The sequence below is a fragment of the Passer domesticus genome, chromosome 2 (assembly GCF_036417665.1).
Source record: "Passer domesticus isolate bPasDom1 chromosome 2, bPasDom1.hap1, whole genome shotgun sequence".
Lineage (NCBI taxonomy): Eukaryota > Metazoa > Chordata > Aves > Passeriformes > Passeridae > Passer > Passer domesticus.
The window spans coordinates 102,223,205-102,240,697 of NC_087475.1; the positions used below are offsets into that span (position 1 = coordinate 102,223,205).

Here is a 17,493-nt window from a genome sequence, read left to right on the forward strand (position 1 = left end):
TTGTATTAATTTCAGATTTGGGTTTATTGGAAACTTTCAGTGCACATATGGGTTTTACTAATCATCTGTTACAAGATAACAGTAAACTGTTGTCTTTCTGATGTTACTCAAGTACTTCCTGCACTGCCAAATGCTTTTGGAGAGCTTTGCCTATCTTGCTGTGAGAGGGAAATGATTCCAGCTTCCTGCCTTATGTTGTTACTAAGACATAGTGTACCTGAATGGCATTACCGTGTCTGGATTATGCTGCAGGTTAAGGTTAAACAGTAGTATGAAACTTCCATTTTGATCAAGTCAGCTTTAGCTTCTGTAAAAGCTACAATCTGCCTTTTTCTTGGAGTTTTGTCTTTTTTTCTTTGAAGTACTGGATCAAGTGAAACAGCCCAGACAGACTTGCACAATACACCCTGAAATATTAAACAGCTTGGGAAGTATTTGAATGACAACTGAGGCTCATAAATTTGGGATGACAGCTTGGTACCAAAATCAAACCACTGTGCTTGTGAACTGGCCAATGGGCAAACAAGACAGCCTCCTGCAAAATAACCCAGGTTTTAGACTTTCCATATGCGATCTGGATCATTATGGTTTGCATAAAAAACTCTTCCCTTTCCCCTCCCATCCAAACTTTCCTGGCACAGTTAGCTAGAAACTAGTAGTTAGGGGTCAGCTGACAGTCAGGTCTGTCTGCTCTCTGGACAAGCTGTCACCCTACAGAGTACTGTCAACAGAAAAGCACCAGGTTACTGCGTAGGCAAAAAGAGGTGCAGTTCAGTTCTGTGCTTCCTTGGATGGAGGAGGATTCATGTCATTGCTGCAGCTAGCTCTGCATGCGGAAATGGCCTTGGCCTTAAAGACACCCTATGCTAGGCTTTGGTTATCTGGGCTTTGTAGCCACCAGCCAAGACACCCCTACAGAGGCTTAAAAGGAGTAAGTCCATGAAGTGCAACATGAAACAGTCAGATAAGCTTCCATCTCTGCTTTGTTTACAACAACAGTAACCACAGGAAGCTCCCTTTGGCTCCAAGATCCTCTGCACTTTGTAAGCCTTCCCCCTGGACTCATTTTAGTCAGCATGGAGATAGCACTTAACTGAACTGTCTTATTGTCTCCTTCCTATCTCATCTGACTCTCTTCTGTCATGTTTGGAAGTTGGGGAGAATTTCAGCTACTCTCCTGCGTAGCTGGTTTCTTCTTTCTTCTCTTTCCCTTTCCTTTTTCATCAGTAATGGGTACTGCCTCCATGCCTTGAATGCATTCAGTGTAAGTCTCCTGAAAGAAATTAGGGACACAAGGAACAAAGTGACAGCATGCAGATGTGTACATGACATAACAGGCAATCAAAAGTGAACTTCTGTTTGAAGGGGGAATTCAGATCTTGACGATTTGTCCTTTCTGCTGTTAGTCAGGGCTGTCACATGTTAAACATCTACATGCAGACCATTTCATTGAAATGTCAATCATGCTGAGGAAAAATAACATATTGCCCTTTTCTATTCCTCTCCACCAAGAATTCTGCTCTTCTCTCTGACAGGATTCATTAGCTGGTGTTTGCTTAGCACTCTAAAGATGAAAGAGGTTTTCTGAAGAATAAACAGGGCCTCTGAAAGAAGTTTCTTTAGGAAAAATGCAGGCTCATTTGGTCCAAACCAACCCCTTGGGAAGGCAGGCAGCGGGCTCCCATTCTCACCTGATTTTCATCACCCCATCAAAGGTGCCCTTTCCCTGGGTTCCCACACAGGCAATAGGGAACCACAGTCCTGTCTAAAGAAGAGTTTGTTATGGCAAGGTCTGAACTGCCTTTTGCAAGTCAAGAAAGAGATAAAGAAGAAAGTCAGCTGATTATGCTCCTAATAGGAGGTCATATATAGAATGAATCCAGTCTCTTCCTGGCTCTGACTTTCCCCTGGTTCCTACAGTTTGCTGGCTTGTTAATGTTAAACCATGCACTATTCAGACCTTACTGACACAGCAAGCTAGAACAGGTGTGCTCTACCTCATAAGATGTGAATTTAATTAAATTACACACACTCTAAGGTGCTGGAGAACCTCTTGGGGCTGTGCACAGGCACAGCCTATTCATGACTGCATGCAGCTACCATGCTTCCATGATGAGGTAGGTGAACAGACTTCTGTTTTCTGCTGAACTTTGATAATAGCTTTTTCTTCCTGCTAGAATGCATTTTATGGGACAAGGAATGGACTAGGTGTGTCTAGCTCCAGTCATTATTGGTAGAACTGACTGCTCTAGTTTTTGCTGCCAAGTCAGGCTGGTGATGGTATAAATGTAAAGACTCCTTAAGTACGATTTCTAGTTTATCAACTTTGGATTTGGGAACTAAATCATCTGCTGTGGACAAAAAAAAGTACTATGTAATTCCTACACAATCATTTGGCTAGCTATAATTATACTTAAAGATTTTCCTAAGGCAGCTTTTAGCAGAAGCTGCATGGCCAAATCTGCTAATCAGCTTAGAAAGCTTCAGCTTCTTATCCTTACTTAGGCTTTCACTGTATTCTCTTTTTTTCAGATTTAGAAGTCCTGTGAAGGGTGCCATTACACTTTCTTTTCCAGGCTGCATGGAAATTTAGCATAAACTAATGCTGATGCTGTCTGTGCATATCACAAAAGCAAAACACCAGCAGTATAGAACACGTTCCATGTGTTCCTTGGGACAAGCTGACCTGTTAAAAAGTAGACCCTAAAATAATTTACAGGATATATTAAACTAAAGTAAAAAGAACTGCTAGTAAGGGTATTCACTCACTTGTTACTGTGTTCAGCAGCAATCTTCAGCCTCTCCCATAAGGCCCTTTTTTCCTCCATGATATGATCAAACCATGCCCAGAAGCACTTCCTTACAAGGCAGACTGTATGGAAGGTACTCGCTCTCTCCTCCTGAGCAGAGAGATAATCCTTGTACTGGAGAGGAGGACAAAGAAACAGGTGAGAATGGCTTTTTTTCTTCTTTTCTCTCCCAACCTCTGGCCAAATAAATAAAACAGTGCTGAGACTGTAGCAGTGAAGGGTGGTGGGTACAGGAGTGGAGGAAAATCAACAGGGAGCAGGGTGAGACAGTAGATGGTGAAGGAGCAGAGTATAAAAGAAATTTCTGTGTGGAAGAGTGTGATGGAGAGCGAGAAGCTCAGAGAAGGTATTTGAAAAAGAGAATAATGTTGCTGGAATGGGGAGATAGCATAACTTGGCAAAGGTTGTGCTACAGGTGAGTGAATTGGCACTATGTTTATGGGAAATTGTGGCAGCAGCCAACTCTCTTGGTATCATTTCTCCACTGTGGTACAGGCCAACCTTTAGCCAGTTCCTGAAGCCCCATCTCAATAACATATGGGAATAGAAGTCCTCAGCCCAAGACATCTTCTCCCTGAGACTCTGCTGGGCATCCTGCAGCCAATTCATCAGGCATTTCCTCTGCAGGCCCAAGCTGTGGTGCCTTTGTGCCACCTGAGTGAAGACAGCAGAGACAGCAGCTGGTTACCTGAACTGGTGACTACCTAAATCTAAAGCCACAGAAAACTGGGTGCACTAGAAAATCATCTCAGCTTTTTTGGGCCAAATCCAGATTTCTGACAGCTGGAATAATTTAGAAGATCCCACAAAGAGGGGTCACCATAAGGAACAAGACCAGTCTCTCTACCAGGCCACTGCTGCATCACTTGTAGAGAATGCCCTTTTGAATGAGATACTCAGTTTAACTGATTGTGAATGGGGCAGAAGCATGGCCTGTAACAGCTTAGTCCAAGCCTGTCCATAATGCTGACCAGTAGGGGGGACATACAGCTTGTATGCATCTACTTCTTCCCAGCTGGAGGCCTGTGTGCATTTGGTCAAGTACTGTGAGTAGCTCCAGTTACAGTGACTTAAATGGAAGCTTTCCAACTTAGCCCTGCGCTCTGGCTGGAATCTTCAAGGTACAGCTGAGTGTTATCAGTCTCTCCCTGATAAGGGATGCTGACTCAGTCACGTGCGGAAATGTTTCTTTAGCAATACTCCTGCATCGAGGTCTCGGAAGCTGCCACTTGCTGTTCTACGCTCAGAATAGGGCCAGGATAGAACAGATTGTTGGATTATCACCTGTAGTGTCCTGCCACTAGCAGTGGCCAACTCTGTACCAGCAACTTCCTAGAGAGTGAAAAGCCCTGATGATAGGCTGGGGTTAAGTCCTGCAGCTAAAGTTGCTTGGCGGTATCTCACTGATAAGCTTTGCTGTGGAGTAAGAAAACTGGCAGGTGCATGTCATATGACTTTAATTTTTAAAAATTTTTTTTTTCTGTTTAATCAGCTATAAATGAGGATGCCATCCCTGCAGGTTTTTAATGGCTTTTCATGATTATTGTCAGATGGGCTGATTTAAAAAATAATATGAGGGAAAATTTTGCTTTTTCCATCTCTACCTGGCTTAAAAGCCTATTAAGGCTTTTGCTAAGTGCTGCATCTACTTTTTCTCTTCCTCCTATGGCACCAGTCATTTCCTTTACCCTCAGCACTTACCACTAGGTTTTCCTTGGCTTCCTCCCTCAGCCTTTTCCATGGCACTATTCCCAGCTTTCTGAGAAGGACCTTCTCGTAGTGATCTCTAGCCTTTTTCTGGAGCTGCTGCTCTTTCTCCAGCCTTCTCTGCTTCTCCAGTTCTTTCTGCAATACAAAAAGCAGTAGTTTTAATTCCCTCAGGATGAAGAGGACATTAAGCAATGGCAATAGATTATCATATTTGAGCTGGAGATTCTGACTTGACAGGAATTAGGAATCTGCATCATCATTAGCACTGCAGACCAGACATGACCCCATGCAGTAGAACCTGTGTCCTAAAGCATCTGTCTTCTCCTGGGAGATGATGGTATTCCTGGACACTCCCTTGGGCTGTGTGTAAGCACTGCAGTTTGGAGTTACTGTAACAGACATGTTACCTGTGGCTACCACAAGCGCTGATGTAGCAGGAACCTTCTTTGATGTCCAAAAATGATTCTGAGTTTATGCATGGACCATAGCACTTTATCTAGCCTAAACAGCAGGGGAGGGATGTGGGTATTTCATAACTGTGTAACACTACTTTTGCTTGATACTCAGGAATGAAGGTCACATGTTCTAAAACACTAAATCCAAGCAGAACAGTAGTTGTTGGTTGAAATCCTGTAGGATTTCAAATGTGCTATTTGGGTTATTAGGACAACTAATTTCAAACTAATAATAATGAAGTGCAGCTATTCCTAGGTTAGCACCAAGAGGAAAAGGTGCCCTTGATATAACTGTCAGGCTCGTTTACTTCTGAATCATGTGTTTGTGACTGGTATCACTGTGTACTCTGGAGGGGTGACAAGAGTGGATGGAATCTGAGAGTAGACTGAACATGCTGCCACTATGAGGGGCTTATGTGGCTGTATTTCAGCAGAGAATGTCCAGCAGCTGGCACCTCTAGTCCTGCTGAGGAGACAGACAGCATATACTTCATCGCACATTTGGGACACAGCCCTTCCCCTCTGCCAGAGGGCACTGCCAGAAAGAGGGCAGTCTGTGAGTCTGTATTGTGGGTGCTGTGCTGTGGAACTCCGCTCTGCCAATGAAGAACTTCAGTTCACATTACTCTGGCTGCTGACTGAGTACCAGTTGGTATTGGATCTTCTTCCCTATCCCTGCTAAATGGGAAGAAACAGGTGAGGCATTTGGTCACCAGCTTCTGCTGCCTTCTCTCTTCCTGGCGTTTTTCCCGCTGTGCTTTCTTTTCCTCGGCTTCCTTCCTCTGTCGTGCTTCCTCTTCAGCTTTCAGCTGGGCCTTGAAATGGAGAAAGGTGCAATGCAATTTGTTTCATATGACCTTTTCCGTGAACACAGATCTTTAAACTTTCCTAGTATTCCTCTAATACTGACCAGCACCTGAAACTTCAGCAGGTGAAGTTTCACATACTAGACATAATCTGTGCTCAAGAGTGAACTGTGGAGGGGACGGGGAGGTGGGACTGTCCTTTTTACTACCTAGATACATACATATCTATCTATCTATCTATCTATCTATCTATCTATCTATCTATCTATCTATCTTTCTATGTATGTACATGTACTCTTTGCCCTGAGTTATAGTATTTGTCCATTCTTCCTCGAAAAAAATGTAAACCATACACCAAGTCATTTGGTCAACTTAATTACTGAAGTCAGTTCTGAATCCCTAGGCTCTGCTCTCAAGTTTCATTTCCACATGCAAAGCAGCATTACAGGTACCCAAACATTTCTTTTCCCAGACACTGAAGATCACACTTTCTAATCCTAATGCAATTTACTAGCAATATTTTCAGTAACAGTTTAATACCCTGACTTGAAGAAGGCTCCTCTGTTGGATGTGTATCACAGAATTTGGACATTAACTATACAAACATTGTCAGTATCTTCCCTCTTCAACAGAGATTTGCCGGAAAGATGCAGATTTTTACTAGGTGAGACTGCATGTCCTCAAGCTGCATATGACCAGAGAGGAAAGACAGGGAGGGGAACCCCACCACTGCCAGGTCCCATCAAGTGGATCCCTGTGTGCACTTCCACCCTTACCATTCTCAGGAAAGACAAGCTACAGTCATGGGGTAGGTGTGAAAAAAAGTGTTGGGGGGTGGTAAAGGAGGCTGTTTCTAGAAGTGCAACTTCAAGATGAAGTGTCTGTCTATGATACAGGAGGGCTGGTGCTGCAAAAACAGCAGTAATTACTTCTTTTGATGTGTGATGGATGTTTGCTTTCTCACAAGTCATAAAACTCCTGCTTTAGATAAAGGGCCTTTTCTCAGTCCCTGACTCTGGTCTTAAATCAGCATTTCTTGTAACTGGAACGATGTGAAAGACTCTTTATTTCATTTTCCGCTTCCCTTACCAATTTTTCCTCTGCTTTTCGTTGTTTGGCTTCTTCTGTTTTCTTCTTCTGTTCTGCCCGCTGAATTGCTCTCTCCTCCATCCCTACAGAAACAAAGAACATAAAGGCTTAGTGGAAATGAGCTATGGTGTAATGGCAGAAGTTTGGTAAACAAGGATGCACCACTCTAAGCCAGGCCCCCATTGCCCTGGCAATGCCAGCACAAAGGGACTTGCATCATGCTGCCCCTTGCAGCTGGCAGTGTCATGAACCAGGGACCTATAACATTTGTGAGATGACTCAGGACCATAGCAATTCCACTCTCTCCACCCTCCTTGGTTGACAGTCACAACCACAAGGCTCAGTTATGAAAGAACGGTGCTCTGAGGGTTTGTCCCTCCCTGCCTTGCCTGAAGCTCAGGGCACATGATTTAGGAACAATTGCTCTGATGTCTCCAGTAAGCTCTAACTGCTTATTTAAAAGCAATTTCACAACAGCATCACTGTCACAGGGACATATAGGTACTTGGTCCCACTAGTAAGAAACTACTGCTTAGTGCTTCTTTTGGAAGATGAATTGCAATGGAGTGATCTTGCTGGCCATCAGCAAAGGTTACACACAGAACACACAGAGGAGTTTGGAACCTGTGCTTGCTTCCTCTGCAGTTGCAAACAAAGCACAAGCTGGAGCAGTCAATAACTGGGAAGCATTGAAATGTTTTGACCACAGAATATTTCCTGAGATTCTTTTCTCCTCTCAGCTGTCCTAGGACTCTCGGCCAAGGGAAAACTATTCAGTGATAACTTCTTCACTGAATTTTTTTGGCATCTTTAAACACAACTACTTGAATGCTCTGAAAAATATGTTTTCTGTCTCTAAGGTGTACAGAGTTCAGGCAAATCAGGGTGAACAATGGCTTGGACTAGGTAGCATTGGAGATGAACACAGGTAGTGAAAGACAACTATTAATGCCCAACTGTCATAGCCAAAAAGGTCTGCTGATCCCAAACTATTGAAACATCACAATGATTATATTCCAGACAACCTTTCATGCAGACTATCATTAGCCTGCATTGATACAGAAGAATTTGACCTAGGGATATAACACTGATTGTAGTTTACTGATGAAAAGGCATGTTGCATGTTTATTGTGTGCCAGTGTGGCCAGAGAAGGGTAGATATCTTACAAAAGGCAGGAATCTGGAGTTCCTTCCCCAGCCTGGCTACTGTTGTCTCACAAAACCTTGGCTAGGCACTTAATTACCTCTGAAATCTCAACACCTCTGTCAAAATTGGATGAAAATGACTGGCTAGTTTAAGTGTTACTTGGATGCATAATGAAAGGAATGAGATTGATGGCAAAAACCCCTGTACAGCTTCTCTGAGTCTTGTCACAACAGAGACAACCACAGGTGTTGCAACAACTGCCACAACAGTGTACTAAGTGTGGGCATGAGGGATTTGCAGCGTCCCAGGTTTTACAGATGCCTGACTCGGACAGGAAAACCACTCACCCTCTCCTCTCACAGAACTGCGTAAGGAAGTGCAGATTTTTACTTGCACCATATCATCAACGAGCAAAGTTGAGGCAAAGACAGACACTTCCATACAAGCTATTGAGAAAAGTGGTCTGGAATGGTGTTTGCTATCTGTCTATTTAGAACAATACCTTTCAGTATGGGATGAGGTGAGGTCAGCCGGCTGGAAGGCCTCCTGCCTTGCATTGCTGCCTTTGTGTTTTCTGGCCCATGAGAATCAGGAGGGCTATGAAAGAAAAAGGAAATTCTTCAGTGAATGTGGTCAAACTATGTTTCACACCTACCACCTATGGCCTTGTAGTTTCTGTTCTCCATTGTGCCGCATTATCCCTGATACACCTTTCTTTTGCTTGCAATGGGACTGATGATGCACCCTTGCAAAGAAACAGAGTTCCAGGGCTCCTCCATGGTCTGAAATAATAGAGGATGATGCTCTTTTTTTTCGTAACTAAACAGATCCCTGCTGCTACTATGGGTGACACTGGTGTTGCTGTTTCTAAGTAGATCCTGCATGGATCACCTGATGTTGAGCCAGTGCAGGGAGGGAGAAGGACAGAGAACTGCATAACTCCTTTGAGGCTAAGTCACAGCTTAGAGGAAGACCAGATAGCACTAGCATGACTGAAATGTGCCTGGCAAATTCTGGCTCAACTTGACTGGGAATGAGACATGATCACTAAGTGACCCTGGTTTATGGAAGACATATACCTCAAAGGGGTTGTTTTCTTGAATCTGGATTCTTTTTTCTCCATGGTTTGAGAAACAGAACAGTTAAACATCTGGGTTACAGCCATAGCTTGTGCTCCCTCTTCTTTATCTCTGCTCAGCTTCTGATTTTCCTGCAGTTTAAGGATCAGCTCGTGCTGTTTCTGAAGCTGCTGCCTCTGCTCCTCAATCACACGTTGCTGGAAGGCGTGACGGTGCTCAAAACGACTACCATAAGCAGGAGATGTCTTTGGACAGGGTGCCTGAAACTGCTGGAGGACTGTGGCTATTTGATTCCTGTACATAGCCTGGTCCTGGGCACTCAGAGCTGCATGTTTAATGGTAATCTCCCAGGCAAATTTGGGGTTTCTGCAGAAATGAGATGTGTGAACAATATCCCAACAAGCCTGGTCTCTGGTCTCATCAGGCTCTTTCTGTATGAGACAAGCTTCAGTTGGCTAGGGGAAAAACAAAAATAAATGAGGAAAAATTGGCATTGATTAAAACTAAACACTCTTCTGCCCTTCCTGCATAGTGTTTTTTAAATGCAAATCTAGTGAGATGCCTGAGAAGTAGGGTAATCTCAGCTATGCAATCCTTATCCAGTCAGGCCAGAGGGGCCCCATTATGCACAAAATGGAGGCTGGGGGAAAGAACTCTTAAGAAGCTGTGTACCATTTCACCAGGAGGAAGAAATCCTGATTAGACAAGAGCTTTAGCAGGAATACATCCTGACTATTTTGTTAGGGAGCACATCTGAGGACAGCTCATTTCTCGGGAATTAGGACACTCCCTTTTGGACTGTGTTGTCCCTGCTCAGAGCTCAGATGGAGAAGAAAATTTAATACAGTTGTTGAAGTGATCTACACAGCTGACCTACTGAACAGTCCCCTTTTAAATGGAAGAGAACTCTACAAGGTCCTGCTTCATCATGCCTCTTTTCCAGCTTTGATAAATGTTACTACAAAACAGGTACACAATGGGGAATGAGGTTGCACCTTTCTGACACACGGTCATTCTCTGAGGAGGCATCAGCTATAAGGTTTGCTTTCTGATTCCTAGGTCAAACCCTAAATTCAGTCCCATTCCTTGAGCACAAATTTTACCAGTGCAGCAGAAAAAAAATACGGACCGACTAGGATAGTATAAGCACTGAAAGAAATCAGCATTTGCTTACACTTAAGCAAACAGAAAGCTTGACCTGTAATATATGTGTCTGAGCTCTAATACTGACATTAGAGCACTGATGTGGTACAGGTTTTATAGACAGAAGGGAAGGTGGGGATCCAACCTGACAAATGACAATTTAAGGAACCAACCTCTGATTCTCCTCTCTTACCTCCCTGTGATGTGCATTATCCTGAAACAGCCAGTGACAACATTTTTTTCCCCCATAGTTAAAAGCAGGAAAGCTGCATTGGCATGAAAAATATCTCTTGTCATGCAGTCAAGTTATTTTTTTAAGTCTAAGCTAGCATCAAAGATGTAACTAATCTCTCAGCAGAAGTGATCTGGGGGCGGGATGCTCATCGCCACTCAGAGTTACATGAAGGGTTGTTCTTTGGCAGCACTAGAGATTATTTTTAAAACTCATCCATTGTCCTTCACATTTGCCTCTAATTTTTAGATTTCTCTCCTGAACAGTTGCAGGCAGGTATTTGGGGGTCATCCTGGGAAAGAAGCTTTCCTCTGGGACAATGTATTCTTTATTTCAGACTGCATAAAGTAAGTACTTTCTAAGAGTACTGCTATGCCAATAGGCAAAACTACATGAGAAGGATTTACCTTGTCTTGCTGTAAATCTTGATGATGGTTTACTTCTGCTGTCCCAGGCTTGTTAACCTCCAGTGGCCTGTCCCTACCTGTCCCCAGCAATACAGCCTCCAGCAGCTGTTGCATCTTTCTCTTTGTCTGCTCCCTCTTCATCTGCAGCTCTCGCTTTTCCGTCTCCGCTCGGCTCCAGTGTTGCCAGGCCAGAAAGCAGCAGCACAGGAGGCGTCGCTTGTTGTGCTCCACAGCCAGTTGGGTTTTCCTGAATGAGAAAGCATTTGTGTCATGGCAGAAGTGAGGCTTCTGCCCAGGCACAAAGCCACATCACTTCCTGAGTCTTTTTGCTGCTTAACTCTGAAGGCCCTCTGAAGTTGTACAGAACTCCTCCAAGGAGGAGTGGGAGGCAGAAAGGACGCCTGCTATTCTGCATTAAGTTTCGGTAGTTCACACTTTGCAATTTCCTGTGGCATCTCTGGGATGCAGGACAGCTGCAAAAGAGGTATCATGTTCCCTGGCCAGCTGCATATGGGGAAGTGATAGTGTCTCACCACTGTAGCCTGCCAGACACCTGCAAAGGGAAGTGTTTTCTCTGGATGATAGGGAATTCATCCAACAGCCTCCTTAATGAAAGGCACTGGCCAAAATCATCTCTACTGAAACAGCATCTACTGAAACAGCAAATACATTAATCAGGAATAAATTTGGCAACTCATATTTTCTGGAGTCCAGAGCAAGGCAGGGTGAGTTTTCTAGGAAAGATACCTACAGAGACTGAGACACAGGCTTGTTGAAAAGTGCTAAAGCTCTTGTTTATATCTGTCCTCCTTTTCATCTGTGCCACAATGCCTCTGGCAGACTGCAGGCAATGTTGCAATTTTCTCAAAAAGCTGCTGTTTCCCTCCTTCTGGATAACTGACAAGCTCCTTTTACAGTCCCTGATCACTGCTCTGCCCAAGTACGGCTGCAATAGGAGGAATTCCACAGTAAAGGGTCACTACCTGTTTTGATCTTGGAGATGAACTTCCAATTGTTCTGTCTCCTGCTCTACTTTCTGGGCCCAAGTATAGTTTCTCCAAGCTCGCAAGGCCTTCAGTTGACATCTCCAGTCAGCAAGGGCTCTGGCTTTTTCCATTTTAATTCTATGCTCCAGAATGACTTTCAGCCAAGCAGAGAAATGTCGCTGCAAGCACTGCATGGGAGAGTTTCAAAAAACCAATGAGCAAGATACAGCCTGTCACACAAATACTGATCCTTTCTGCCCTTTGTCTATTCTGGCTTTCCTTTTTGAGATTCTTTTTAGAATCCTCATTTTCAACAAGTAGCTCAAAGATTTAAAAAAAAGTATTGCAGAGCATGTGCAGGTCTTCTACAAAAAGCAGAAAGGGTCTAGAAAGACACATCGTATCAAGGGGCTCTGGATATGCTTTGGAGTGAAATGCACTTAGTTCACCAAGTATAAAGGAATGAAATGGGTGAGGAACATAAAATTTCTAGAGATGGGGAAAATATTTTCAAGTCTAGAAAATGTTTAAGGTGCTACAGGTAAAAACACATCTGTGAATAACTGCTGCTTAAAAAAAAAAAAAGAATTTTTAACTTAGACAAAATCAAGACACTTCCCAGAGTGAATTTATGACATGGCCTCAGCTCATCCTCATTCCAGCGCGAAGCCAAACCTTTCCCCTATTGTGTAATTAGACTTGCTGCCTTTGGGAGTAATTTACATTGTACAGAGCAGCAATTTGCTGTCTAATCTACCCCATAATTCTAGTCCTGTCATTGCAGACACTGTTCCTTTTGATCCTCCAAGTGGGTCAACTTACAGGACTCTGCTGTTCCCCTTTTGTCTTAGTGCCTTGTGTTAATTGCATTCCCCTCTTGCTGAAATCTTCAAATGGAGACTTACAAAAAGTCAATGCATTAGCTGTTTCTTTCTGCTTCAGGAAAGTAATCAAAATGTCACTATTGCTTAGCTCAGCCAAACTGCGTCTTCTTACATTATGCCAATCCTGAATTGTTCTGTGTTTTCATTCAGGCTTATCTTTACAGCTTAGACTGTGCTGGAGAGAGGCTGTGTACTGCTAAATAGCAGCCAAGCCCAAATCCAGCAGATGGGCAGATGGACTGAGCTGTGAGGAGAATCACCATAAAATCTAGAGGATTCTTCTGCTGAAAAAAAACCCCTAGATGTAGATATATAGACATCAATGATGATGACTGTTCTATTAATTAAAAACATTGTGGGATGGATGGCATTCATACCTGCACTCAGGAAATTTATTTCCTTTGCTGAGACTGCTGAAATTATTCAGTACTAAAAGATCACTCTTTGGTTGTGAATATTTGATACACATTTAACCCAGAGCTGACCATGGTATCAGAATAATGAAGGTGAAACAAAGGGGTTCCTACTAGGAATTATTTAAGTTTGTTTGCATCAAAAGCGCGATTGCAGAACACAGAATATCCTACTGCACCCAGTGGAAGGGATCCTTGAGGAACCTGTTACTGTCGATGTGTTGGCATGCATCAACTCTCAGAGCCACTGCTCAAAATTCATCCCAGGCTGCAGCATTTCTCTTTCCTTTCCCCATTCCTGAACTAGAATGTGCAAGCCAATCTTTAAAATGTCTTCCCATGCATACAATAAGGGCTTCTCTGGCCTTTTTTTTCTGCCACTTTCCCCTTTTATTTCCTTCCTTGAGGGAAAATAAATCTCACTTCACTTTCTCCTCTGTATGTCTCCTTATTTCTCAATTGCAGAAGCCTTTATGGTCTCATCTGTCTTGAGAGCCATGTCTTTTCCACAATTCTAAGTGAAATGTTCCCCTGAATACACTTGAAGCACAGGCCCAGTGGGGTCAGCACCTCAGGATTTCTTGCTCCTAGTCTTATAAGACACTTTTGGCCCTGCTTTCCTACTTTCCTGGTATCGGGAAGTCTTTCAGAAAGTAAAAAATTCTGTATAACCAGGACTTTTTACTTGCAAATGGTAGTCATGGGCAGGTAGCTCAGAGTCTCAGATAAAAAAGGTGATGCTCACTCTCTGCTTATTGGTGTGAATCCTGCATAGCAACTCCTGAATCTTCCTCTGTTTCTCCTCTCCTTGCTCTTCTCTCTTTAGGGGTGGTGACACAGCAGACACCTCCTGCTTTGACAGCTTCTGAGTTTTTTCTTGTCTCTTCCCCTCCCTGCAAAGTGAACAAACACACAGATCTAATTATATCATGATATACAATCTAACACCTTCTCTTTTTGGCCAATTGTAAGAGAACCATCTCTGTAGCTTAGAAATTTGCTGATTATTTTAACTCGGCCTTCTTAAAAACCACCTCTGTAATAGCTTGGGGTCCCAGAGATTAAACAGTCTAGTGCATTTCCTAAATATAGAAGGCAGAAGAAAACAGTAAATTATTACAGTAAATATTTCATTAAAGTATTTGTATAAGATGATTTAGAATTTCAGGGCTGCTTAAGTAAATAAATGGCATCCTAAAAGGGACATCTCTGTGACAATCCAAGCTCAGTAGAAGAAAAAAATAATGTCGCTGCAGAATTCTCAGCCAAGAATGTTCTTTATTCTCTCATAGAAGGGAAAGTATTGCAAGGGTTAGACATTCAACACAGACTTTTTCCTTTTACTTTTTTCTGTGTGCCGGCTAGTACACAGAATGCTAACAAGATGGATGCTATCAAAACTGGATGTAGCCACAGAGTTGATGGAGAGAATGCACAGTGGTGAAAACACACTGCTACTTTGTGATTCAGTGCATATACTGTAATAATGGTAAGGGGAGGATAGCACTATCTTTAGCACACCTCCTCACTCATGAAAAACTCTGCCACTGATGTTGGTAACAGAGGAGTTAAAGGTTTTGGGAGAGTTCAAAGTCAGCAACAGCTGTTTTGTTAGGGATCACCAATGTCTTATATTTAACAAAAAGACCTTAAAATGGTTTTCATCTCTCCACACCCCCCACACTTCCTTACATTCGCCAAACTTTTGCCACGGTGTACTTCTTCTCAGCCATTTCCTTTCTCAGCTTCACTATTTCCCTCTGGATCTCCTCTTCCTCCTTCTTAGCCTGCAGGGCTTTCCTTCTGTCCTCCTCCTGTGCTTGGAGCCGGGCCTCAGACAGAATTGCTTTCTTCAGGGACTCTTCTTGTCTCTGAAGCTCTAAAGCCTTCTGATGCCTCATTCGGTTTTCTTTCACCTGGGCAGGAGAAAATTGGCAAAAGTCAAAGCAAACATCAAAGACTGATAAATTTGAAGTTCACTGTACAGTGCCAGGGTGGGTCACAATCCACCTTTCACATTAAGCAAGAAACCTTATCCATAGAAGGTGCTGACTGGAGAGACTGTGCTCTTGACCAGCAAAACACCCCGTGTGAGAGAGGGAAATTAAATCAATATTCCTTAATGGGGGCAAACTCAGAACTGACAGCTGTGGCAGCTCATTCTGTCAGTCTTCAGAAAAAGGAGGAAAACCCGAACAGTTTTAGTGAAAGCTGACTGTGCAAGCTCCTGCTGAATGGCTGATGTGCACATGGAAATGCAGTAAAGTTTCAGCTGAACTGTGGAAGAGTATCTTTGGATAGTTGCTTCCAAGTCAGAGATTATTGCAGGCTCTGAGAGAATACCAGGGAGATATCACTGAGCATTTACTCTAATCCTATAATCCACTTTATTCCTTTTAACTGAGCTGTCTTGCCTGCTCACCTGCTTGTGTCTGAGCTCCATGATTATTCGTGGATCTGTAAGTTTGTTTTTTTCCTTGATCTCTTCAAGTCTAAGATGTTTTGCTATCCCACAGTTCACAGCTTCACTCTGCAAAAGATGCTGGAGGTATTTCTGGACAGAGGAACTTTCCATTTCACATTCCAGATAGCTGCACAAGTCTGAAATGAGAAATTCAGATTATCTCAGGCTAGTCTGAAATGAATAAACCCTTCTGTCTCAGATCACAAAGCCTAATGTAATTAAAGGGATCACTTCCCAGACTGTAAATGCATTTCTGATGAACACAGACACACTGACTACACTCCATTTATCCCCAGAGTCTTAATCAATCTCCCACTGAACAGGCCAGAGCAGTAACAATGTTTCATCCATTTTTTACTGTCTTGCATGTGAGCATCTCAAATGGCTGTATAACCTTGACAGGCCTTAAAAATACTTGTTCACAAAAGAAAAATAAATTCTCTTTTAGTAAGGGAGACATTGAATGCTTATTTATGCAGCCCTACAGCAAGATGCTGTAAAGACCTGGGGGACAAAATCATCACAATTAGTCTTGTTTCTACTGAGTCCACTGTCCTGGCCTCAAAACAACTGTTACCTTTCAGACATAAGTCCTGACTGTGGCAGCAGCTCTCTCGCCACAGAGAGCAACAGATGACTTCCCCAGGCATTTTCCTGGGAAAGGCTGTGAGAAGATCAGAGAAAAGAATGAGAAACAATTCTTATCTCCACTTGGTGCACCTGTTGTTGTGGACATGTGGAATGTGTGATGGAGATTGTTTACCAAAAGGAGATTTCTTAACTGGACACTGGATGGTGTTTTGGGGGGACTGACCAATTAGGTCAAAATGGTATCGGAATGTCTGTAAGGGTTCTTAATAAGTATAGTATAATATAGTATAGTAGAATAAAGGGATTGATCATCAGCCTTTTGGAATCATGGAGTCAATGCTAATTATTACCTGGCTGTTGCAGTGTGTTTCTTGTACTTTAACTTGGTTAAGTTGTAAATTGGTTTGTTCCATGTACCCCTTTATTTGTAACGGTTCTGCCCTGGTTCTCCCTCTCCTTGCTCGCCTGTCAATCCAGTTTTCCCCTCCCCATTACCATTGGCAACCCATGTATCTGTTCCTTAGTCCCTCCCTGGTGCCCTGTCCATCACTCGGTGGCCTGTCCCTTCCATCTAGAATCTTCCAGTCAGGGCATTAAGTGATTGGTTCAGGGGCCAGGGCCCCTCCCCAGACTTTTCCCTATTGGTTATCCCACTATGTCCATCACCCTCTCCTCACTCCCACCTTCCTGTGAATTGGCTGAAGACCAAACTCCACTTCTGTACCCTCCCCTCTTTATAAGCTAGTGTCAGACCCCACTTCGGGGTCTGCAGCTGTCAGTTTTCCCGGAGTCAATAAATGTAGACTATACTGCAGCTGGAGTACGTCTCTTCCCGCCTGTTGGGTAGCAGCCCTCTCATTGCGAATCCTCGTCCACTAAGGCGAAAGCCTTAGGCGCCCTCCTGATCGGACCTGGATCGGGAGAGCGCCCCAGTGCTGCTGGCCGCAGCTAGCAGGGACGTCCCAAAGGGACGATCATCTTTCCCCTTCGAGGCCAGCAGCCGCTGCACCTGGCTTGGGGCCTGCAGCAACACCTGACCTCCCTCCCCAGCACAGCCTCAGAGAGGAAACCAGGACCTGCTTTGCAGTGCTCTCACCGTCAAAGTGCTCATACTTTGGAGGGGCTGCAGAAGGCTCTTCCTGAAGGACAGAGTCAGCCCCCTCTTCTCCATCGCTCAGCTCCAGTTGCAGTTGGGACTTCATCCAGTTACTGAGCAGCTCCTGGGCTACCATGAAGAAAGAGACTGATGACTTCACTTGCTTAAAAAAACCCATATG

General features: G+C 43.6%; 1 protein-coding gene across 8 annotated transcripts in view; it reads right to left on the reverse strand.

The window, feature by feature from the left end:
• CCDC191 (coiled-coil domain containing 191) overlaps positions 1-17,493 on the reverse strand; it is a 22,076-nt gene continuing 4,583 nt past the window's right edge. For 2 of the 8 annotated variants that reach the window (XM_064410151.1, XM_064410155.1), the window contains 15 exons: positions 17,313-17,441; positions 16,203-16,289; positions 15,584-15,762; positions 14,854-15,077; positions 13,907-14,054; positions 11,862-12,052; positions 10,879-11,125; positions 9,097-9,551; positions 8,520-8,614; positions 6,871-6,953; positions 5,689-5,790; positions 4,512-4,655; positions 3,312-3,464; positions 2,770-2,924; positions 1-1,273 (listed from right to left, as the gene is read on the reverse strand). In XM_064410151.1, coding sequence (XP_064266221.1) covers positions 1,141-1,273; positions 2,770-2,924; positions 3,312-3,464; positions 4,512-4,655; positions 5,689-5,790; positions 6,871-6,953; positions 8,520-8,614; positions 9,097-9,551; positions 10,879-11,125; positions 11,862-12,052; positions 13,907-14,054; positions 14,854-15,077; positions 15,584-15,762; positions 16,203-16,289; positions 17,313-17,441 — 2,525 coding nt within the window. In that variant the 3' untranslated portion in view covers positions 1-1,140. The remainder of the gene's footprint in view (positions 1,274-2,769; positions 2,925-3,311; positions 3,465-4,511; positions 4,656-5,688; positions 5,791-6,870; positions 6,954-8,519; positions 8,615-9,096; positions 9,552-10,878; positions 11,126-11,861; positions 12,053-13,906; positions 14,055-14,853; positions 15,078-15,583; positions 15,763-16,202; positions 16,290-17,312; positions 17,442-17,493) is intronic. The other 6 variants (XM_064410156.1, XM_064410152.1, XM_064410154.1 and 3 more) reach the window with 6 other exon arrangements.